We start from the raw sequence: 23,011 nt of genomic DNA on the forward strand, positions 1-23,011 counted from the left end.
CTAGAACAGTTCCGATCCACACTCCAGTTCAGAAGATGGTGGTAATGCACCTACATGCTGTTTACCAACCGTCATTAAAATACCCGAAGAAGAAGTGTACCGGAAGTGGCGTTTTTGTTTATTTGTCTTGGAAAAACTTTTGCCGTAGAGTAAAGTTAGCATGTTAATGCTAGTGTTCAAAGTTGACTTTTATCTTCCTTCTTTGACTCTTGGATGTTGGTAAAATGTCGGGCTTTCGGGGTCTTTCAGGTTTGTTTCTTTTATTCCTCTATAAACGTGTTTCCTGTCAGAGAGCTGAGCCGTTAGCTACAGTTCACATAGCCTTAGCTAGCTACAGGTAACAATATTACTTTATTTTCTGGGGCTTCATTTTTTTTTTGTTGGCTATTTAATGAATATTAGTCGGAAATGATTTCTGATTATGAGGGAAATTCGGATTTATGACTGGAGCTGGACCCAGTTTGTTCGTGTGGACCACAACTTCGGCTGCTAACTGGCCTGTGGTCGAGGATTTACAGTTTTTATAGTTTGCTGAAAATCAGAGTAGATTAAATTACTTTTTCAATTTTAACCTTTAATTTCTGATTTCGAAAATGTACATTTTCCATATTTTTTAACCTTGAAAAATGTTAAACCGAGAATATTTCTTTTGCAATTATCTATAAAATAGAATAGGGTTTTTTTTTTTAAACAATTCCCAAATAAAACAAATACAGCAAATTATAAAATAAGGTGATTCCCTTTAAATAACAACAGTGGGGCTTATGTTCATGGCTTTGAATTTATATGATTTTCTGAAGGAGTATCTATATTTACATTCTCAGGCAGAGGGGGAGAAAATTCCTGGTTTCCTGGTTTAATCTAGCCTCAGAAATCTGGAAAACTCTTATCTAATTTTTTGTGTTTTTGACAGAAAATGGGGAAAGAAATGAAAATCAACAAGCCGTTTTATTTCATTTCAGTCACATAAACAGAAAATCGTAATTTTTAAAAGGGGGATCCAATTTTTGTTATGTTTCTTTTATTTTTTCAATTCTGTTTTGTTTGTTTTTGTTAGTTATCTTGTTTTTATAAAATATTAGAGGAAGGAAAATCATTTGACCCAGTGAGAAAGGTAAACATTTCAAAATAAAAGCCTCCATGTAAAAATAATAGCTAATGTTTGATATATAATATAAATTGTAAATGTACTGGTAAAATTAATGGCCAGTGTTATTAATAGACAAAAATAAATAAGTAAATAGAACATAAGCCTGAATTGCTGGTGGTATTTATGTTTTTTCTTTTAATTCTCCTCTTTGTTTTTTTAATGAATCATTTATTTGTGCACACAATGATAAATGAACCTTTCCACCAAAAATACAGTCATGAAAATAAAAATTTTGCTTATGTACATGAATAAATACTGCAGGCATGTCAGGCTTATATGTGTATTTTTTTAATCATTTATTCAGCTATTTATTTTTGTTGAATGATAATATATTTCATTACTTTTCCAGTACATTTACATTATATATCATACATTGTATATAGAGCAACTAGGCCTGTTTTACTGTAAAACACAATGGATGGCTATCATATCAACATGGAGACATATTTTGAAATGTACACCTTTCCCATTGGGTCACATGATTTCCCTTCCCTCTAATCTTTTATCAAAAGAAAATAGCTTGAAAAAAAACATAACTGAATGAATAAAATTGGCCCCCTTTAATGTGTTTTTTTTTTTTCTAATTTTGTCACAGAAATGAAAGAACAGGAAACGGCTAGTCAAACAGGAAATAGAACTCCCAGAAAATAAACAGAGCCTCTCTACAGTCACACTGCCCTCTGCAGCTGAGTAGACTCTCTCACTTGGGACAGAAGTGGCTGGTATGGTGAGGCATGCTTTTGTAAGAGGAGAAAGCAAAGTTTTCTTTCCACCACTGGAGTGGACGGCTCCACTTCACAATGTTGCTCCAGGGATGATTAGCTTGTGTCAGAGCAGTCCCGGCAGTTTCTGTTTGGATGGTGGCCGCTGAGCTCTGTTCGAAGAAAACCGTGCGTTGCCATGCAAGCTTTATGATTCCAAGCTTTGATTTTATATTGAATAATGTTACCTTCATGTGTGTGTTTCTGTATTTCAGTTTTCCCTGATGTGGTCCAGCTGCTGTCAGTGAGTAAAGAAGAGGTTTCTCCTGAGCAGCATGACGGGAGCTCCAGTCTGAAACAGGAGATTAGTGAGCCTCTGCACATTAAAGAGGAACCAGAGGAACTGTGGAGCAGCCAGGAGGGAGAGCAGAGTCATGAACCTGTCCCTGTGAAGAGTAAAGAAGATGAGGAGAAACCTCAGTCCTCACAGATTTATCACAGACAGACTGAAGAGATGGAAACAGAAGTTGATGGAGAGGACTGTAAACCAGAGACAGGGGGAGCCAGGTACTTTGATCCAGAGAGAGATTTACATCAAGAGACTGAGGTCAAACTTGAAGACTTGTCTGATCCTGAGAGTGATGACAGCGCTGATTGGAGAGAGATGACAGAACACCAGTCAGGTTTAAAGTCAGTGGGAAGAAGAACAAGAAAGAGAGCAAAGACTGAGAAGAAATCACAAATCTGTACTGAGTCAACAAGAATTCACACAGTGGAAAAACCTTTTGGCTGTTCTATATGTGGCAAAAGCTTTGACTCTAAAATCATTTTGACCAATCACATGGTAATTCATAACAATGAAAAACTGTTTAGCTGCTCCATGTGTGGATGCAGTTTTACCCAAAAAGGAAGCTTGACTAATAACACGATAATTCACAAAGGTGTGAAACCTTTTGTCTGCTCTGAGTGTGGTCTGAGATTTACCTACGAAGAAGGTTTAAGACATCACATGATACTTCACAGAAGGGAAAAACTTTTTAGCTGCCCCAAGTGTGGTAGGGCATTTACCAAAAAAGGAAGTTTGAGCTTACATATGAGAATTCATTCAGGGGTCAAACCTTTTGCCTGCTCTTAGTGTGATAGGAAATTTACCCAAAGAGGAGACGTGAGGAAACACATGAAAAATCAGCAACAGACACAACTCAGCTGCTTTGAGTGTGGCAAAAAAATTTAATCTCAAGTGTGGTTTCATAGATCATCTGGCAGATCACAAAAAGAGAGAGACTTTAGGTGCTCTGAGTGTGTCAAGAGATTTACTCAAGAAGAAGATCTGACGTCACATATGTTGGTTCACAAGGTCAATGAGATTATCAGACACAACATGTGAGAATTGACATGAATGAGAACCTCTTCAGTGTTTCAGAGTGTTATGAAAGATTTAAGATCAGTCTAATCTGACAGCTCATATGACCCATCATACAGGAGAGAAACTGTTCCACTGCTCTTTATTGAGACATTTACAACCACAGACTGAGATAAACGCTGAAGACATTTCTGAACATGACACTGGAAACATTTATTATTGGAAGAAGAGAGATCATTGGTATTGTTTACCCCCTGAAAAATGGTGAATTTATTTATCTTAGTGATAAAACATGTAACTGTTGAGAGAACACTCTGAATGTAGTAATACCTCCATTAGAACTATATATTGGGACCACTTTGATGATGCCTCAAATCATTTTTGAAGGCTGTGTTTGTGTTAAGATAATTTTCTTTTTCTTTTGAATAAAATATGTAGGTTTAAGTTGCTATAACTTTTCTTTTTATGTTGCATTTATTCAGTTAACGGATGTAATCGATTGTTAAACCAACCTTCAGGAAGAATGTTGTATAAATGGTCCATTGGGTCAAACTGATGCTTCTTTATTGTTTTGCTCCTTTCTTTTTTCTACAGAGTTTAGTCTTCCAGGTTCTACATTCAGACATAGCATCATTGTGGGAAAACAAGATTTTTTTTTGCGCAACTCCAAAACTTCCAGTCTTTTTTTTTTTTTTTAGAAGAACTGCATCGGCCACCCTAATTTAGGCGGAGGGGTGGATCTTTTCAACAATGTGTGGCATGTTTCCTCAATGGGACAAAGTTTTTAGAAGCTAACACAGAGCCATCACTTCAGCCTTTGTGTCTTAACATAAAATAGTTACTTTTGAGGCTCTTTTAATAAAGATGTTTTAAATAGACTTAAAGAATTCAAATAAAAAGAACATTTCATGATCCTAAAACATGTTAAACACTGAGTCTAAATGGCAGGATATCAGAGAAACAAGCAACTCAAGACTCATACATGACAGTAAAAAAAAGTTGCAGGTAGGCAGCTACAAAATATTAATACATGGAAAGGGGGGCCACTCAAAAGCCAAGTCCCCTGGGAGGCCGACATCAGGAAGCCAATGAAGAGAAGCCAGCACTTGAGTCATATTTACAAGCTCTGGTCAGAACACAGGCTTCTGAATTCTGTGCCATCTGCAGACCTTGAAAACTCTTCTTTTTCAAAGCTGACTGGGGCACATTAGGATAATCCATTGGAGATTAAACAACATGAGTAAGGATCTTTGTGTCATTAAAAGACAGCATTATAGCAATCTTTGGAAAATAGCTGAGGTGAATGAAGACTTCCCTAGTCACCTCTTTTATCTGAAAGTCAAATTAAAGGATCAGATTAAGACAACACTATGATTCTTAACTCTGCAATGATCAACAGTAGAGCTTTCCAAAGATTCTAATTTTTAATCACGGTTAATTATGCCCTTTTTTTTAACGCTCCAAAATTCCACTATTTTGCATTTTAAACTGTTTTGTGTTATTTTTGGTCTTAAACTAAGGTTGACTGACTGACAGTTATGAAAATGACCCACTTTTTTAGGTAGATTAAAGACTTTAACATGTACTGAGCCATGGGAAAAGGAAGTTGTTATGAAATGAAAGGAAATAAGCGAACAGAAAAAGTTCATGTTTGATAACACAAGGTGTAAATGACTTAAATCGTTGGCTGAGCAGTCCACATATTTTTTTTAAGTCAAACGAGGTGTTAAGGAGTGGTGGTGGACTAATTTTACATCACTGTGGCCGCAGAGAGATGCTGGCGTGGCACAACTATGTTCGTTAAAGGGACAAGAAAGCGATTAAATGTGATTAATTATGATTTCAAAACAAAACAAGACATAATGCACTAATTGTAGTTTAAGATGTTATTTTTAAGCATCATTCTCAACAAGAGCCATCACATCGACCCTCAGCAAACCCTGAAACAAATCCATTATGACCTTCACCATCCTTTATTGTCAGTCAGAAGTAATGCTAAGCTCAAGCTTTAACCTTGTCATTTTACCACCTCTTATTATCTCACTGTCATTTATTATTTTAGGTTATACTCATACAACTTTAGCTTTTTGTCAACATTTTCATTTAGGCTATTCGCCACTGATTAGAGTAATTATTGTAACTCTTAAATAACTATTGCTTTTCAGGTCACCTATTATCTCATTGTTTGTTTGTACTAAATATTCACTTAAAGGCTAAATATTTATGTTTGTGCAGTTCTGTTAAGAGTTTGATAGGGAATTTACAAACTTGCACTGTGGTTGAGTAATGATAACTTCACATTTGTTCGATTTATTCCATAAACCAAAATTCTGCTTTTATTTTGAAGGCCAGATCAGTGCACAGGAAGTGGCGTTTTTGTTTCCGGGTTGTGAAAGCTCTGTCGTAGAGCGTGTTAAGACGATCCATCGTCGCGACGGAGCGGAGATATCCTAGAAAAGTAACCTTTCTTGTCCTTCTTTGACTCTTTGGTGTTTTTAAAAATGTCCCTGTTTCAGCGTCTCTCAGGTTTGTGTTCTTTCGTCTCCTATAAACTTTTTTTCCTGTAAATTTCAGAGAGCTTAGCCGTTAGCTAACGATCACGTCCACACAGCTCAGTGATAGCCTTGGCTAGCTCCAGGTAACAATATTACTTTATTTCTGGACTTATAAACTCTTTGATTACTATTTCACGATTATTTGTCTGAAATAATTTCTTATAATGAATGAAATTCGAGCTCATGACGGGAGTTGGACCTTTAGCTAGATGTACTACAGCTGCATTGTTATTTGGTGTTTTCCCCTTTTGTTGTGTCCTATTTATAGTGTCCTTTTTCATCACTGGTGATTTTTATTATTTTGAAATTTGAACAAAAACTTGACAGCCTGCTTTCCGGTTATTATTAGTCTGCATTGCCTTGTGACAAATGAGGAAGAATGAAAGAGTCAGCAGTAAGAAAAAAAAAACGTTTTTCAATAATTTTTAGAAATAGATTTTGTTATGACTTTGCTCTTCATAAATAAAAACTGATGATTGAATGATGAGAAATTAGATGTAAGGGATTGAAAAAAAAATGTCAGATTTCACTTTTCCAAGCTTTGTTTTTATGTTAAATGATTTTCCTTTCATGTGTGTTTCTGTATTTTAGTTTTACCTGTGGAGGACCAGCAGCTGTCAGGGAGTAAAGAAGAGGTTTCCTCTGAGCAGCAGAAGATCTTCAGTCTGAACCAAGAGATTCCTAGGCCTCTGCACATTAAAGAGGAACCAGAGGAACTGTGGAGCAGTCAGGAAGGAGAGCAGATTCATAAGCCAGAAGTCCATGTGAAGAGTGAAGATGATGAAGAGAAACATCAGTCCTCACAGCTTTATCAGAGACAGACTGAACAGATGGAAACAGAAGCTGATGGAGAAGACTGTAAACCAGAGACAGAGGGAGCGAGGTACTTTGATCCAGAGAGGGATTTTCAACCAGAGACTGAGGCCCAGACTGAACACTCTTCTGATCCTGAGACTGATGACAGCGCTGATTGGAGGGAGACATCAGAAGACCAGTCAGGTTTAAAGTCAGCAGACAAAAGCACAAAAAAGAGATCAAAGACTAATAAGAAACCACACGTCTGCTCTGAGTGTGGTAAAATATTTCAATACAACTCTCGGCTTAGATATCATATGAGAACTCACCCGGTTGGAAAACCTTTCGGCTGCTCTGAGTGTGGCCTAAGATTTGACCATGAATTGAAATTGACCAAACACATGGTCATTCATAACAATATAAAACCGTTCAGCTGCTCCGCGTGTGGACGGGGTTTTACCCAAAAAGGAAGCTTGACTAATCACATGACAATTCACACAGGTGTAAAACCTTTTGTCTGCTCTGAGTGCGGTCTAAGATTTGCTTACGAAGATGGTTTAAGTTCTCACTTGAGAATTCACACAGTAAAACCCCTGAGCTGCTCTGAGTGTGGCAAATATTTTAACCAACAATGGACTTTTACCAGACACATGAGAACTCACTCGAAAGAAAAACCGTTTTCCTGCTCTGAGTGTGGTCGGACATTTGACCAAAGAGGAGGCATGGTTAAACATGTGAAAAATCATGAAGTACAGACTCAACTGAGCTGCTTTATGTGCGGCAAAGTATTTAACCTGAAGTGTGGTCTGAAAGCTCATCTGACAAATCACAATAAAGACAAAGACTTCAGCTGCTCTAAGTGTGGCAAAAGATTTACTCAAAGAGGTGATCTGACCTTACATATGTCAGTTCACTCAAAACAAAAAACATCCTCTCGCCCTTAGCAGGATCAAACATCTAGTCTCAAAGATTATCAGACACAACACATGAGAATCAACACAAATGAAAAACCCTTGATATTTTCTGAATGTGATGAAAGATTTAAGATCAGTCTAATCTGACAGCTCATGTGACCCATCATACAGGAGAGAAACCATTTCGCTGTTCTTTATCGAGACACAACCAGAGACTGAGATAAACGCTGAAGACTTTTCTGAACATGGAAATTTATTGGAAGAAGAGAGATCATTGGTATTGTTTATCATCTGAAAAACGATTGGGGCTTTGTTAGTGATGTAAAATTTAATACTGCTGAGAGAATACTGAATGTAGAAATACCTTCATTTGGAACTATCTCATAGGACCCCTTAAAAATGAAACAATTCATTTCAAAAAGCTGACCCTCCAATAAAATGTCACATTTCACTCTCTTCAAGATGCACCAAACCTCATAGAGAAAAAAAAACATGTTGAGGTGAAATATTTGAATTTTGGTGCTCATGATTTTCATGATACCTTAAATCATTTTTGAAGGCTGTGTTTGCTTCAAGATTATTTTCTTTTTATTTTGAATTAAGTATATAGGGTTAAGTCTTTACAACTTTTACTTTTATGTTGCATTTATACAGTTATTATAGGTGCTATTGATTGTTAAACCAACCCTCAGGAAGAATGTTGTATAAATGATCAATTGGGTCAAACTGATGCTTTTTTATTGTTCTGCTCATTTCTTTTTCTGCAGTGTTTAATCTTCAGTGTACTACCTTCAGACATTCAGATGTAAGCTTTTCCTTTGCTTTATCATTTCTGACCATGATTTGTTTTTCAGAGTTTAAACAAACTTAAACAGTTTAAGCCAACAGTTTCACCCTCACCTTCGACAACTCTTCTGTCTCTCCCTCCACACAAGTCAAGAATTTGGGTGTCATCCTTGACGGCACTCTATCTTTCCAAACACACCTCAATAATGTCACCCGGTCGGCATACTTCCATCTACGTAACATTAATCGCCTCCATCCTTCCCTCACCCCCAGCAGCACCGCCATCCTTAATTAATGCACCTCACTTCTCTCTGGTCTCCCCCTCAAGTCCCTCCATAAACTGCAACTGGTTCAGAATGCTGCAGCCTGGATTATCACCAAAACCCCTTCCATTCATCACATCACCCCTGTTCTCCATCAGCTTCACTGGCTCCCAGTCACACACCACATCACCTACAAAATCCTTCTCCGAACCTTCAAAGCCCTCCATAACCTCGTCCTCCATACCTGACTGAACTCCTCCACATAAACACACCCAGCTGGACTCTCAGGTCATCGTCCTCCATCAGCCTCACTATCCCTCTGGTACGCATGACCACCATGGTGTCCAAAGCCTTCAGCCGCTTTGCTCCCCGCCTCTAGATCTCCCTCCCACCGGACATCTGAAACATTGACACTTTGACAATTTTTAAATCACACCTCAAAACCCACCTGTTCAAACAAGCATACTCACCCTGACTGACACTATGCAGATTTCCCCTCTTTTTAACTGTCACTTGTTTTTTAACTTGTTTATTTCACTATTTGTTTTTATCTGTTTTGTACGGTGTCCTTGGGTGTTTTGAAAGGCACCTATAAATAAAATGTATTATTTTTATTATTATTATTATTATTAAATTGCCACGAATCTTTATCCTTGAAATGAATGGAATTAGATCAACCACCAAAGTGTTTGTTTTTTTGTTTGTTTGTTTTTTTATCAGGAGAGACTTAATACGAGTTTAACAATAATATATTTTACAAATTTTAATAAAAGAGAAATATGCAAAATCTTTGGCAATTAGACTGTAATGACTTTATGTATTTGAAGGGGCAGTGAGTAAAAAACATTAGGAATATATTACGCCCCTGTGGAGCTTAGACACTGGAGGTGGTGTTGCTGTGGAATGCAGGATCAGATGAGGAGTAGACTTGTGAGAAGCTGAAGTGGGAAACCAATGAGGAGACTGAGATGTGCAGTATGAGATGAGCAGAAGACCTATGAGGATCTGGAATAGATACAGATGAACTGAATGGAGGTGGCTGGGGAGGAGGAGGGTTGCAGCGTCCATGCTGTTACAAATGGTTGACTGCAGGAGAAAGGATGACAGGCGCATGATGGTTGGTCAAATCAGGTTGCTGCAGAATCTAATTAGCTGAATATTTAAGAGAGTGAACACCCATAATCACCTGATAACCAAAGCAGGAAGAGAGAAAGAATTAAAGAAGAAATTTGAACAAGTGGTGACCTTATGAATGAGTAGAAACAGTCTTACTGCTTGAACTTTAGCTGAGTTCCATTTGTCCATCAGAAGCAGTGTTAATTTTGGCAGCTATTTTTGATTTTAGTTTTAGTCTTTAAATGAAACGCATTTTAGTTTTAGTCACATTTTAGTCATCTCTACCCTTTTTAGTTTTATTCTTGTTTTAGTTGACAAAACTCAAAACAATTTAGTCTTGTTTTAGTCCATAAAAAGTCCTCACATTTTGGTCTTTACTTTTAGTCCAAGCATTTATTTTCTTGCCTAAATTTGGTATCAAATCATAGTAGTGTGTTCTCTGTACTCCGTCAAACCTGGGGTCCCTGCTTTCTCCAGCTGAGAGGCAGAATAGATATAGATGCATTGCACTTTGACAGAATTTCCCACAGTGCAGAAATATCAAGGATTTTGAATGTCTGACAAAAACTACATTACATTTTAGTCTAGTTTTAGTCATTTTGACAAAAACTAAAGTTACTTACGGTCAGTTTTAGTCATCACAGATCTATTTTGTCTATTTTAGTCCATTTTTTTCATGGTAAAAAAGGCGGTCAACAAATAGTTTTAGTCATAGTTTTAGTTGACGAAATTAACACTTATCAGAAGTAATTCCCACCTCTCACTTTAACCCTGTCATTGTACCATCTCTTATTATCTTATAGTCATCTAACTTTAGCTTTCTGTCAACATTTTCATTTAGGCTTTCACCATTGATAATGTGATTATTGTAACTCTTAATTAACCATTGCTTTCTTTAAAATTGCCTATTATCATTTGTTTTTAATAAATATTCTTATGAAAGCTAAATATTTATGTTTGTGCAGGTCTGGTTAGAGTTTGACTGAGACTCCACCAACTTTGTTGTGTGGTTGATATTGATAACTAATGTTTAACCCCTTAAAGCCTATTGTATCACATTTGATACATACTTTTATGATACTTCTGTCTAATCAAAATTATTATAAATGGCAGAAAGAAAAAAACCTTCTGAATACAATCTGATAAATGATAAAATGCCCTCAAGTGGATTATCAGTCACCAAAAATACCTACTGTATCAACTGAGATTTTATATATATATATATATATATATATATATATAGGATTTCATTAGAGTGAAATAAACATTTCAGTTCCAAAAAATGAGAATTTTCTGGCTTTAATTTGTGTTTTCAGGCTTTAAATGGTTAATTCAAGTTCTTCCCTAGCCGGAGGTTCTGCTTTTATTTTGAAGGCCAGATTAGCGCACAGGAAGTGGCGTTTTGTTTCCGGGTCTTGAAAGTTCGTAGACGTGTTGACGGTCCGCCGTCTCAAAGGAGCGCTGATATCCTAGAGAAGTGTTCAGAGTTGACTGTTCTTGTCCCTTTGACTCCTGGATATTTTTAAGAATGTCTCAGGATCTCTTAGGTTTGTTTTCTTTCTTCTTCTATAAAAGTGTTTACTGGTAATGTTTTAGAGAGCTAACCCTTTAGAGAGCTAACGTTTACTGCCATACAGCACATTGTTAGACTTAGCTAGCTCCAGGTAAAACTATTACTCTGTTTCTGGACGTTAAAACTGTTTAATGACCATTTGATGAATTAAAAGAAAAGTGTTATTATTATGAGTGAAATTCGGGTTATAACTGGAGCTGGACCTCGTTTGCTCGCCTGGGCTAAAACCTTAGCTGCTAGTTTTTTGTTGTTTTTTTTTTAAATTGGATTATGTATGATATTTTTATTTGCATTTCATATTCATGGTAATTATCAGCATGTTGCATTTGGTAACTGCACAGAAAAGAACACAAAACTGTAGATTTTATCTATTCCTATTTCAGTCAACCACAACAAAACCAGATCTCCCAGTCATTCAGACTGGTGTGCTTCATTGTACCTTTTATGTCAAGAGAAAAGCCTGAATCCTAACAGAAGATTTGAGCTCCTCAGTGGATTTTCCACACAAGTCCTTTATAGCTAGCTTATCTGCTAGTGGTAGAGGTCTGCAGATAGGTGTGAGTGGGTTATTATAGTTACAACTCTCCGTTTGACATTAAATTATTGGTCAAACTTCTGCTGGAAATAAAATTAAAAGCACATTTAAAAGTTCCTTCATCACGAAGTGTCACAGAAATCATTCACAGTCTTGATTATGTGAAAATGTATTATTTCTCACTGTGCAGATTAAACCCAGAAGCATTTATATACAGCACCATGTTCTCCAAACTGTACAACTAATTTGAATAAAATTAAGACTAAACTAAGTTAAATTGTTAAACCAATCGGCTCAACTATCTGTCTGCCTTTTCTATAACATTTTTTGTTTAGTTTTCTGTCAATTGTATTTTAATGTTGATTTGTGATTTTAGTTTTTGCCACTATGTTTTTCTTTTAGTTTATTTTTTTCTGTTTTTAATTGAGGGTGGTAAATATGAGGAAAAAATATATCCATTTTTTAAATGCCAGATCACAATCTCACTTGTGTTGCAATTTTTGTGTTTGTGTTTTAAAAGTTTCTATGTTAATGACCAGGAAATAATATGACTTTTAATGTGAAAATATTGTGTTTACAAGTCTTTTCAGTTTTTTCTCTTCTCTAAAAAGGCATTAAATATTTAACATTTTTGCCATTTCAGAGTTAGTACGAACAGATACTCCAGGGGCTCTGGAGGTCCTCTCCAGAGGTCAAAAGATCAAAATAGCACTGCCAAGACCAGCTGTGTTTGTTAAGACTTTGCTCATCATGAATAAAAGATAACTGAATGATGGAAAAAATTTGATGTAAGTAGCTGGAAGGGGTTTGGAAAACAAACAAGTGTAAGATTTCATGCAGTGTGTGTTTCTGTATTTTAGTTTTTCCAGCTGAAGCCCAGCAGCTGTCAGAGAGTAAAGATGAGGTTTACCTTGAGCAGCAGGAGAGGAGCTCCAGTCTGAACAAAAAGATTAGCACGCCTCTGCACATTAAAGTGGAACCAGAGGAACTGTGGAGCAGTCAAGAAGGAGAGCAGCTTCAAGAGACAGAAGAGGATGATATCATCAAGTTCACTTTCATTCCTGGCCATGTGAAGAATGAAGAAGATGAGGAGAAACATCAGTCCTCACAGCTTCATCGAAAACCGAATGAGCAGGTTGAAACAGAAGCTGATGAAGAGGAGTGTGATGGAGCAGAGGCAGCCAGGAACTTTGATCCAGAAAGAGATTTACATCAAGAGGCTGAGGTCAAGACTGAAGAATCATCTGATCCTGAGACTGATGACAGCACTGATTGGGGAGAGAATTCTGAACACCAGTCAGGTTTAAAGTTGGTCAAAAATATCACTAAAGAAAGAGCAGAAACTGAAAGGAAAACTCAAAACTGTTCTGAGTGCAATAAAAGTTTTAAATCCAAACATTACCTTAAACTTCATATGAGAATTCACACTGGAGAGAAACCCTTCAGCTGCCCTGAGTGTGGCAAGAGATTTACACAGAAAGGGAGAGTGACTTCACACATGAGAATTCACAAAGGAGTAAAACCTTTTGGCTGCTCTGAGTGTGGCAAAAGATTTAACTATAAAATGAATTTGACCAGACACATGAGAGGTCATGCCATAGAAAACCCCTTCAGCTGCCCTGTGTGTGGTAAGAGATTTAATCGAAATGAAAGCATGGCTGTACACATGAGAATTCACACAGGCGAGAAACCTTTTGGCTGCCCTGAGTGTGGCAAAAGATTTAATCGTAAATTAATGTTGACCAGACACATGGTAGTTCATACCAGAGAGAAACCCTTCAGCTGCTCTGAGTGTGGAAAGACATTTACACAACAAGGAAATGTGATGGAACACATGAAAATTCACAATGGAGTAAAATCTTTTGGCTGCTCTGAGTGTGGTCAGAAATTTACACACAAAGGAAGTATGACCAGACACATGAGAATTCACAAAGGAGAGAAACTGTTTGGCTGCACTGAATGTGGTCAGGCATTTACCTACAAAGGAAGTATGACTAGACACTTGAGAATTCACACTGGAGAGAAACTCTTTGGCTGCTCTGAATGTGGTAAGAAATTTACACACAAAGGAAGTATGACAAGACACTTGAGAAGTCACTCAGGAGAGAAACCCTTTAGCTGTTCTGTTTGTGGTAAAAAGTTTGCCGATGAATGTGATCTAAATTTACATACGTTTTCTCACGATGAAGGAAAAGATGGTCTGTTGACTTGATTGTGATGAACTATTTAGTTAGTAAGATTATCTGATACAACACTTGAGAATTTACATGAAAGAGAAACACTTCAGCTGTTGTGAGTGTAAAATATTTACGTTCAAGTGTAATCGGACAGTTTATATGGCCTATTACACAGGAGAGAAACCCTTCTGCTGTTTTTTCCTGTGTTGAAACATTTAATCATTCCTGACAACTGACATGGCACCTCATAGAGGGGAATAAAACAACTGTAGTGTTTGTGACCAAAGGTTTGCCTCGTTTTATCAACCAAGATTTAAAGAGTGTGTTGACCGTCTCTTCAGAACCAAGCTGAGGGGGAAAAGGGGGAAGAAATAAGAGCTGGTAGAGAGCATTGCACTGTGGAGGATCAGAAGCAGCAAGGAACTCAATTCTAGAGAGACATTAACAACCAGAAACGGAACTCAAACCTTTTCTGAACCTAGGACTTTAAATGCTTATACTTGGAACACAACCAAAGAGCATCAATATTGTTTACCCTCTGAAAAATTGGAAATTCCTGTGTATGATGTGAAAAGTAGTACTGTTGAGACACCAGTCTGAATGTAGTAATACCGTTGGTTGAAATGATCTTTTAAAGATGCACGAAACCTCACACAGAATCCATGCTGAGATTAAATATTTCATTTTTAATTCTGATGATTTTAGAATGTTTCATGCTGTTTTTTTCCCCTCAAACGGAGCTAGTTACTCAAATATTTTAAGGCAAAAAGCACTTGAAATGTTGAAATAGAAAGATACACTGTCTGAGCACATAATCTCCCTTTTCCTTCAGACTTTACATCACCAGACCAACTTCAGTCAGAACTCAGAGACACTAATGAGAGCAGAGCCCACGGTGTCAAGTAGATATTTTTAAAACAAATTTGCCAAGCAGATTGATTATTTTTGATGTAACAAAGACAAACTGTAGAGCTTTAGAAACCATAACCCACAAATGGAGAACATAAGAATGATTTTAAAAATCATTTTAAATTCAGATATATACAGTGCACTTAGAAAGTATTCAGACCCCCTTCACTTTTACCAATTTTATGTTTCAGCCTTATGCTACAGTCGTTTAACTTCATTTCATTTCAGAAATTTTGCTTTAACCCTGTCACATTGCAATCACTTATTATCTTACTATTAGTAGTTATTTAAGGTTCTTGCTATCTGGCCTTCATTTTGTCATCATTTTTATCCATGGATCATCAACTATGTGTGTACAAGGGCCAGATTTTGTCTTACTGTCTTATTATTTGTATTTTCTTTTAAAATGTAAGTTTTTTTTTTTTTTTTTGTTTTTTTTGTTTTTGAGGAAAGATGAATGTATATGTATGTATAATTTTTTTTTGTATTTTACGTAGTAAAATATAAAGTATTTCTCATCATGGCACTAGTATATTTGTTGTATTGTGTTGTGCTCTGTTAACTTAATTGTCACAGTATTATTGTAAAAACTAATAAACAGTATTTAAAAAAAAATGTAAGTAATTTTTCAGCAATAATGGAGATCAGTCCCTATCGCCCATGAACAATTGAAATTTCTTAGCTACATGTATTATCAGGACTGCCATGTTGTCAATTATTAAGTTTGATGCTTACATGCTGCAGCCTGGATGGTGACAAACAAATGGAGAAAACTGGTCTTCTGTTTTATTTACAAGCAGGAAGAACACTCCAGCAGCCTGAGGTGAAAAGTTGACAGAAAACTGCAGATTAAGGCAGGACAGGACAGATAAGTACGGACTTCATATTTACTTAAGATAGCTGACAGGTGGATTTCTGTAAAATGAAACAGATCAAACATTAAGTCATTCCCAATAAAACTGTTGGGATCTTGATCGTTTTGGGGTTGATTGGATAGCTGCAAGGATTTAAAGAAAAAAATACCTAAAAACATGATACTTTTTTGTGTCTGCAGGTACTAAACACTACCTGATGGTCACTCCGCCCACTGACAGTCACTGATCTGGGCTTTATGGCAGGGTGGCTCTCTCCTCAGTGTTAAAGACATAAAAGACTGGGCTTTTTTTATTTTTTCATTTCATTTTTTTTTTCATTTCTATTTCTATTTATTTATTTATTTATTTTGAAGAAGAAGAAGAAGAAATTTTTAAAGTATTTTTTTTTTTATTTTAGCCATGAGATATGACATCGCCAGAAATCGCCAGTAAGGGAAATTTCTGGTTTTAGTGCCAGCATGTTGATCTCAAGCTATTTTATCTTTCTATTCTGAAGACTAGAAGAGCGTACAGGAAGTGGTATTTTTGTTTCCGGGTCACGAAGACGTTAGTCAGCTAAGCTCTGTTAGCGTGTTTGGAACATCTAGCGTCCTGAGAGGAAGAAATGTCCTAGAAAAGTGTTCAGATTTGCATTTTCTCTTCATCATCTGACTCTTGGATGTTTGTAAAATGTCCGGGGCTCAGGATCTTTCAGGTTTGTTTTCTTTCTTCTCCTTTTGAACTTGTTTACTGTAAATATTTCAGAGAGCTGAGCCTTTAGCTAACGTTAACATTCATGTTTAGCATGTTTTTAGCCTTAGCTACCCTCTGATTTATTACTTCGTCCCCCGAAATCCAAAAGCATTTGATGATTATTTGACGACTATCTGATGATTACTTGTCCAACAGGATTCCTTATTTTGAGTAAAACCTGGTTTATAGCGGTAGCTGGACCTTATTTGTTCGTGTATGCCATAACTTCTGCTGCTAACTGGCTAGCCCCGTTAGGAGTGAGTGACGGTGTCACACATGAAGGAATTCTGCCCCCAGTTCCGTTTGATTTGTAAACTGGTGATCTTTCCAAGCATTTGAAATCCTGTTATTATACTGGAATCATTACTGGTGACATCAATACACCATTTGATGAATGGAGATGACATGGTTGTTTTTAGTTCAAGTTGTGCTGGTCTCCAGCAGCTGCTGTCCGTACGCTCTGTGTTTGGTGTTGAGCATAATATTGACAATCATTGACACCTTTCAAGAGAAGGGTAAGCCACAGAAGGTCACTGTTGAAAGGGGAGGCTGTCCTCAGAGGCTGTATCAAAGCATATTCATTAACTGAAGAGAAAAGTGTTGTAAGAAAAGGTGCAAAAGCAACAGGGATGAGCTCAGCATTCAGAGGATTGTCAGACAAAGCAGCTTCAAGAACTTTATAAAGAGCTGACTGGGGCTGGACTGAGGGGCCACCACACTCAAATTCGGTGCAGTGGTTACTTGCGTAAAATCCCCGCTCCTGTGCATCAGTAAAGGACTCTAGACTGGTCTCTGTTAACACAGGATAAGGTGTTGATGTGGAGCTTGAACAGAGTGCCTTAATACAGAGTTGTATCTGTTCTCTATGTCCACATAACTGTGCACAGTCTTTAGACAGTGTCAATATCAATATTGTTTTCAACACCTTATCCTTTACATCCAGAGGCTTTTGTAAAAACAGTGCAAAGATGCTGAAGAGAGGCAAGAAAAGCCAGGGGGTTTCAGTGCACCACTGCTATCACTACAAAAGTTTCTTCGTGTATTTTGTTATGTCTGCTTTTTCATATTATTCAGAGTTATTAGATGTAAGAGGTAGGAAGGGGGTTTGGAAAAGCTAATGCCAAGTTTTCATCAAATAAAATCTGTTTCCCTTTGTGTGTGCCTCTATGTTTTAGCTTGCCCTGAGGTGGTCCAGCAGCTGTCAACGAGTAAAGAAGAGGTTTCCTCTGAGCAACAGGGGTGGAGCTCCAGTTTGAACCAAAAGATTAAAGAAGAACCAGAGGAACTGTGGAGCAGTCAGGTGGGAGAGCAGCTTCAAGAGCCTGAGGGGGATAATATTATCAAGTTCACTTTTGTTCCCGTGAAGAGTGAAGATGATGAAGAGAATCCTCAGTCCTCACAGCTTTATCAAAGACAGACTGAACAGATGGAAGCGGGAGCTGATGGAGAGGACTGTGGTGAAGCAGAGGCAGCCAGGTACTATGATCAAGACACTGAGGTCAAGACTGATGACTCCTCTGATCCTGAGACTGATGACAGCACTGATTGGAGGGAGGCAACAGAACACCAGACAGGTTTAAACTCAGTGGAAAACATTTTAGACAAGAGAAAAACTGAACAGAAAACACGTAGCTGCTCTGATTCTGGTCAAAGATTTGAACACAAATGCCACCTTAATGATCAGATGACAAATCACAAAAGAAACAGATCCTTCAGATGCTCTGAGTGTGGTAAACTATTTAAACGCAAGATATGGCTGAAAAGACACATGGTAGTTCATACCAGCGGAAGAATATTTTCATGCTCAGAGTGCTGCAAACGATTTAAATACAGACGGCAGCTTACAGAGCATATGAGAATTCACAAAGGAATTTGTGCCAGGTGCACTGAGTGTGGTAAAGGATTCACTCGTAAAGTTTGGCTGAAGAGACACATGGTTGTTCATACTAAAGAAAAACCATTCACCTGCCCAGAGTGTGGTAAACGGTTTACCCAAAACGCAAGTTTGAATTTACACATGAGAATTCATACAGGAGAGAAACACTTCTGCTGTCCTGCATGTGATAAAAGATTTAACCGAAAAGATGAGCTTAAAGTTCATCTGAGAATCCACACAGGTGAAAAACCATTTGTCTGCTCTGAATGTGGCAAAAGATTTGACAGACAAATAAATTTGACCAGACACAGGGTAGTTCATACCAGAGAGAAACCCTTCAGCTGCCCTGAGTGTGGTAAGGGGTTTACACAAAAAGGAAGTATAACTAATCACATGAGAATTCACACAGGAGTAAAACCTTTCAGCTGCTCTGAGTGTGGTCAGAAATTTACCCAAAAAGGAAGTATGACTCATCACATGAAAATTCATGAAGGAGAGGCACATTTCGGCTGCAACGAATGTGACAAGACTTTTAGCTCTCACTGTGATCTGAAAGCTCATTTGGAAATTCACAGAAAGGAGAAAGTCTTCAGCTGCTCTGAATGTGGTAAAATATTTAGTCTGAAAGGTAACCTGACAAAACATATGCGAATTCACACAGGGGAAAAACCCTTCAACTGTCCAGAGTGTGGTAAAAAATTTAACCAGAAAGCGAGTATGACCAGACATATGAGAACTCACACAGGAGATAACCTTTTTGGCTGCTCTGGGAGTGATCAGACGTTTCCTGAAGGAGGTGATCTGGCCCCAGAAATGTTTGATCACACCAAAGGATCAAATTTCTGCTGCCTTGAGTGTAATAAGACATTTAGTCAGGAGGATAATCTGATACAACACATGAAAATTCACACCAATGTGAAACCCTTCTGCTGCCCTGTTTGTGAGAAAAGATTTCAGTTCAGGTCTAATCTGACAGCTCATATGACCCATCACTCTGGAGAGAAACCATTCAGCAGCTCTTACTGTGCTGACAGCTTTCAAAAAAATCCTCAGCTGACACTTTATATGACACATACCAGAGATGCAATAACCATCAACTGCAATGTTTGTGACCAATGGTTTGCTTCGCCTCAACAGTTAAGACTTCACAAGTGTGTTGACCATCAAGTTTCAGAGCCTCTTCAGAACCAAATTGAGGAGAATAAAGACAATGAAACAAGAACTATTGGAGAGCGCAGTGCAGGACCAGCAGCAGCCAGGAGCTCAGATCCAGAGAGACATTTACAATCAGAGACTGAGATCAAGACCGAAGACTTCTCTGAACCTGAGACTGAAGACACTTGTTATTGGAAGGAGACCAGAGAACATCCATATCTTCTACCCTCTGCAAAGTAGTGAATTTCTTTCATTGACTTCAAATGTGGTACTGCTGAGAGACCACTCTTAGTGTGATAATACATTCAGCTGGAAATATCTCTTGAAGATGCACAAAACCTTACACAGAGAGAAACCATGTTCAGATGAAACATTTCATTTTAAATGCTGATGATTTCAGTTTTTTATTTATTTCATTTTTTGACAAACAATGTCTGCTCAGATCTTCTGAGGAAAAACAAACTTTCTTTTCAAACATAAACCAGACCAAACCAACATCCACTCAGAATTCAGGGACATTGAAAACCCCACAGCCTACTCTATCATATTAGCACATTTTCCACAAATATGCTGAACAAGTACTTTCTTCACATTTTAACAAAAACATGATTTGACTTTTGAAACTGTGATAATGAAAGACGAAGATCATATGGACAAAAGGTTTAGAAAGTCAAATTTAATTCTGGCATCCTTTAAGGAGAAATGTCTCAGTTTTTAGCCAGAGTATGCAACAGCTGATGTTGCACAAAAATGAGTGTTAGCATCTTCAGTAGCTTTGAGTTATACACAGGGGCAAGAAAAAAATACGTGAACCCTTTGAAATGATCTAGTTTTCTGCATATGCCAAATAATTATACTATTTTAAGTCTTCATTGAACACAACCATTAAACATTCACAGTGTTGCTGGAAAAAGCATGTGAACATTGGATTTCACCTCCTTTGGCAGAAATAACATCAACCAAGTGTTTCTGGTATCTGCTGATCAGACCTGCACAATGTTCAGGATGATTTTTGTTACCACTCTTCTTTACAGAACTGCTTCAGCTCATCCATATTCTTAGGCTGTCTGGTGTGAACAGCTCTCTTCAGGTCATTCCACAGCATCTCTATTGGATTCAGCTCTGGACTCTGACTGGGCCACCCCAAAAGTTGGATTTTTTTTATTTTTATTTTTTAAGCCATGCTGTAGTAGACTTACTTCAATGTTTAGGTCATTGTCCTGCTGCATCACACTTATTCAGAGCTTCAGCTAGGGGACAGCCATCCTGACATTGTCCTGTCGGATACTTTAAACTTGGGGATTCATTTTCCCCTCAATGATGGCCCAGGCCCAGGCTCCAAGGCAGCAAAGCAGCCCCAGATCATGATGCTCCCTCCACGGTACTTCACTGTTTGGGTGGTGTTCTTATGTTGGTACACCATAGTGTAGGGCTGCGTGTTCAGAACCACAGTCCACAGAAAATTTTCCCAGTAGTGTTATTGGATGTCAACATCCTCCTTGGTAAACTTCAGGCATGCAGTGAATTTTAATTTTTTTTATTTTATTTTTATTTTTTTTACAAAGTAGCGATTTCCTCTGTGGTGTCCTGCCATGGACACGGTGCCTATTCAATTTTATACGCGTGGTAGACTTCTGAACAGAGATGTTGATTTGTTCCAATGATTTCTTTAAGCCTTTAGCTGTTACTCTAGGGTGTTTTTTTTTTTTTTTTTTTTACATCTCTGAACATTCTGTGTTGGGCCCGAGTCAACCTGGCTGGCTGACCACTTCTAGGGAGAGGAGCCACAGCACTTTACCATCTCTAATTGTGGACAGTTTGTCTGACTGTGGACAGTTGAATACCTAAAGTCTGAGATAACTTCTTAACCCCTTCCAGTCTTACGCAATTGAACAATTCATGATTGAAGATCTTCTGAGATCCCTTTTCCTTGCGAGGCATGGTTCACATCAGCAGATGCGTCTTATGAAGCTCAAACTGAAAACATTTGAGTTTTTTTATAAGTCAAAATAGCTCTATGCTTGGCTCAAATCTCCTTTAATTGATTGGGCTTCAGAAGGGCTAACTCCTGACTCCAATTAGCTCTGTTTGGAGCCTTTAGCCTAAGTGTTCACTTACATTTGTCCTGCAACACTGTGAATGTTTAATGGCTGTATTTAATAAGACAAGAAATATATAATAATTTGTGTGTTATTAGGTTAAGCACATTTTGTTAGTCTATACTTGTGACTTCGATTGCAGATCAGATGACATTTGATGACCAATTAATGCAGAAAACGAGATCATTTCAAAGGGTTCACATACTTTTCTTGCCACTGTAGTAATACAAATTAGTAACTGTGGTGATCTTAGAACTAAAACTCAGATTAAACAGAATTGTGAATGTTTTTTTTGCTATGAGACTGTTTTCTTTTTCTTCTAAATAAGATATGAATGGTAAATTGCTGATACTTTTACTTACATGTTACAGAAAGCCATTTTTGGTTTAATCTGTGAGCAGAAATTATTTTCATCTGAAGTTTTACCCCTGCCTTATCATTTCTGACTGCTATTGTTTTCTTTAAATTTGATAAAATTGCTCATAATCTTTTGTTGTTCTCCTTAAATTGGATGACAGTAAATTAGCCATCAAAAATATTTTAATACGTTGTTTTGTCGTGCATCAGATTCAAGAAGAACTGTCTCATCAACCCTGTACATTAAACCTGGAGATCAACTATCCACGATGACAGCCACCATCCTTTATCTATCAGAAGTAATTCCTAGCGCAAGCTTAAACCCTGTCATAGCACAATCTCTTATTATCTCACTGTCATTCATTCTTAAGGATTTAGTCATCTTAAATTCCTATTTGTTGTTCTTTTCATTCAGGTTATTCACAATTCACTGGTATAATAATTGCAAACATTAAATAACCATTGCATATGTGATCACCTATTATTTTTTATCATTGGTTTGTAATAAATATTCACATTAAGACCAAATGTTTTGTTTGTGCAGGTCTGTTAAAATGTATTAAAGATTTTCCTGTCAGACTTAAGGAGAGTGGATGATAACAACCAATCATTTCTTTAATTTCTTGTATAAACAGGAAATCAACCCAATTTCTCCATGAGCATTCATAGTGACAGTCACTGAAAACACTACACTTGATTTTATTATTTAACAAAATCCATTAGCAAAGTGCTTTATGGTGTGGGTGAAAGAATGTGTTAAAATTCAGTAATTGTACATTTTATTTTTTAAAGGAATTGCTTTTTATTTTTAGAAAAAAAAAATATAAAAAAATATAACCATGCATGCATTTAAAGACCTGAGAAAATGACCTAAAGAAATTAGAAGCATTTTTCTAACGTTAATTTTGAGGTCTTATTATATTATGACCTATGAAATATCTTATGTTTATTTTTTTAATATAGGCTGGTCTGATTTAAACCACGTATTTAGTGCTATATTGTGGGCAGGATATTTGAAGCTCTGCTTTTATTGTGAAGGCGTGAGGATCAGAGAGGAAGTCGCATATTTTGTTTCCGGGT

General features: G+C 37.2%; 4 protein-coding genes across 7 annotated transcripts; all 4 read left to right on the forward strand.

The window, feature by feature from the left end:
• Window positions 1-116: 116 nt before the first annotated feature.
• Window positions 117-3,730, forward strand: LOC121524319 (zinc finger protein 184-like). Its single transcript, XM_041809655.1, has 2 exons — window positions 117-249; window positions 2,127-3,730. The coding sequence occupies exons 1-2, from the start codon at window positions 225-227 to the stop codon at window positions 2,984-2,986; spliced, it is 885 nt and encodes a 294-aa protein (XP_041665589.1). The 5' UTR covers window positions 117-224; the 3' UTR covers window positions 2,987-3,730.
• Window positions 3,731-5,622: 1,892 nt separating this feature from the next.
• LOC121523362 (gastrula zinc finger protein XlCGF8.2DB-like) lies at window positions 5,623-9,207 on the forward strand. The gene is made up of 2 exons (XM_041808216.1): window positions 5,623-5,740; window positions 6,361-9,207. Exons 1-2 carry the CDS (start codon window positions 5,716-5,718, stop codon window positions 7,506-7,508), a joined length of 1,173 nt encoding a protein of 390 aa, XP_041664150.1. The 5' UTR covers window positions 5,623-5,715; the 3' UTR covers window positions 7,509-9,207.
• A 1,903-nt stretch (window positions 9,208-11,110) lies between these two features.
• Window positions 11,111-15,938, forward strand: LOC121523481 (zinc finger protein 501-like). Its single transcript, XM_041808391.1, has 3 exons — window positions 11,111-11,190; window positions 12,612-13,883; window positions 15,892-15,938. Exons 1-3 carry the CDS (start codon window positions 11,172-11,174, stop codon window positions 15,936-15,938), a joined length of 1,338 nt encoding a protein of 445 aa, XP_041664325.1. The 5' UTR covers window positions 11,111-11,171.
• Window positions 15,939-16,272: 334 nt separating this feature from the next.
• On the forward strand, window positions 16,273-22,445 carry LOC121523964 (oocyte zinc finger protein XlCOF6-like). 4 transcript variants are annotated; one of them, XM_041809073.1, is made up of 3 exons: window positions 16,273-16,406; window positions 17,620-19,711; window positions 22,142-22,445. In XM_041809073.1, the coding sequence occupies exons 1-3, from the start codon at window positions 16,382-16,384 to the stop codon at window positions 22,176-22,178; spliced, it is 2,154 nt and encodes a 717-aa protein (XP_041665007.1). In that variant the 5' UTR covers window positions 16,273-16,381; the 3' UTR covers window positions 22,179-22,445. The 4 variants fall into 4 exon arrangements, with proteins under 4 accessions (XP_041665007.1, XP_041665009.1, XP_041665011.1 ...); XM_041809075.1 differs by having other exon boundaries at window positions 17,620-18,018; window positions 19,458-22,445; XM_041809077.1 differs by having other exon boundaries at window positions 17,620-17,920; window positions 19,458-22,445.
• The last annotated feature ends 566 nt before the right edge of the window (window positions 22,446-23,011 follow it).

Source organism: Cheilinus undulatus, linkage group 16 (genome assembly GCF_018320785.1).
Source record: "Cheilinus undulatus linkage group 16, ASM1832078v1, whole genome shotgun sequence".
Classification (NCBI taxonomy): Eukaryota; Metazoa; Chordata; class Actinopteri; order Labriformes; family Labridae; genus Cheilinus; species Cheilinus undulatus.

Coding starts and splice junctions, on each gene's coding strand:
- LOC121524319 (XM_041809655.1), top strand. CDS start 225: ATGTCGGGCTTTCGGGGTCTTTCAG. Junction 250..2,126: donor GGGCTTTCGGGGTCTTTCAG/GTTTGTTTCTTT, acceptor TCTGTATTTCAG/TTTTCCCTGATGTGGTCCAG.
- LOC121523362 (XM_041808216.1), top strand. CDS start 5,716: ATGTCCCTGTTTCAGCGTCTCTCAG. Junction 5,741..6,360: donor CCTGTTTCAGCGTCTCTCAG/GTTTGTGTTCTT, acceptor TCTGTATTTTAG/TTTTACCTGTGGAGGACCAG.
- LOC121523481 (XM_041808391.1), top strand. Junction 13,884..15,891: donor CTTTAGCTGTTCTGTTTGTG/GTAAAAAGTTTG, acceptor TTGTGTCTGCAG/GTACTAAACACTACCTGATG.
- LOC121523964 (XM_041809073.1), top strand. CDS start 16,382: ATGTCCGGGGCTCAGGATCTTTCAG. Junction 16,407..17,619: donor CGGGGCTCAGGATCTTTCAG/GTTTGTTTTCTT, acceptor TCTATGTTTTAG/CTTGCCCTGAGGTGGTCCAG. Junction 19,712..22,141: donor TATCTTCTACCCTCTGCAAA/GTAGTGAATTTC, acceptor GTCGTGCATCAG/ATTCAAGAAGAACTGTCTCA.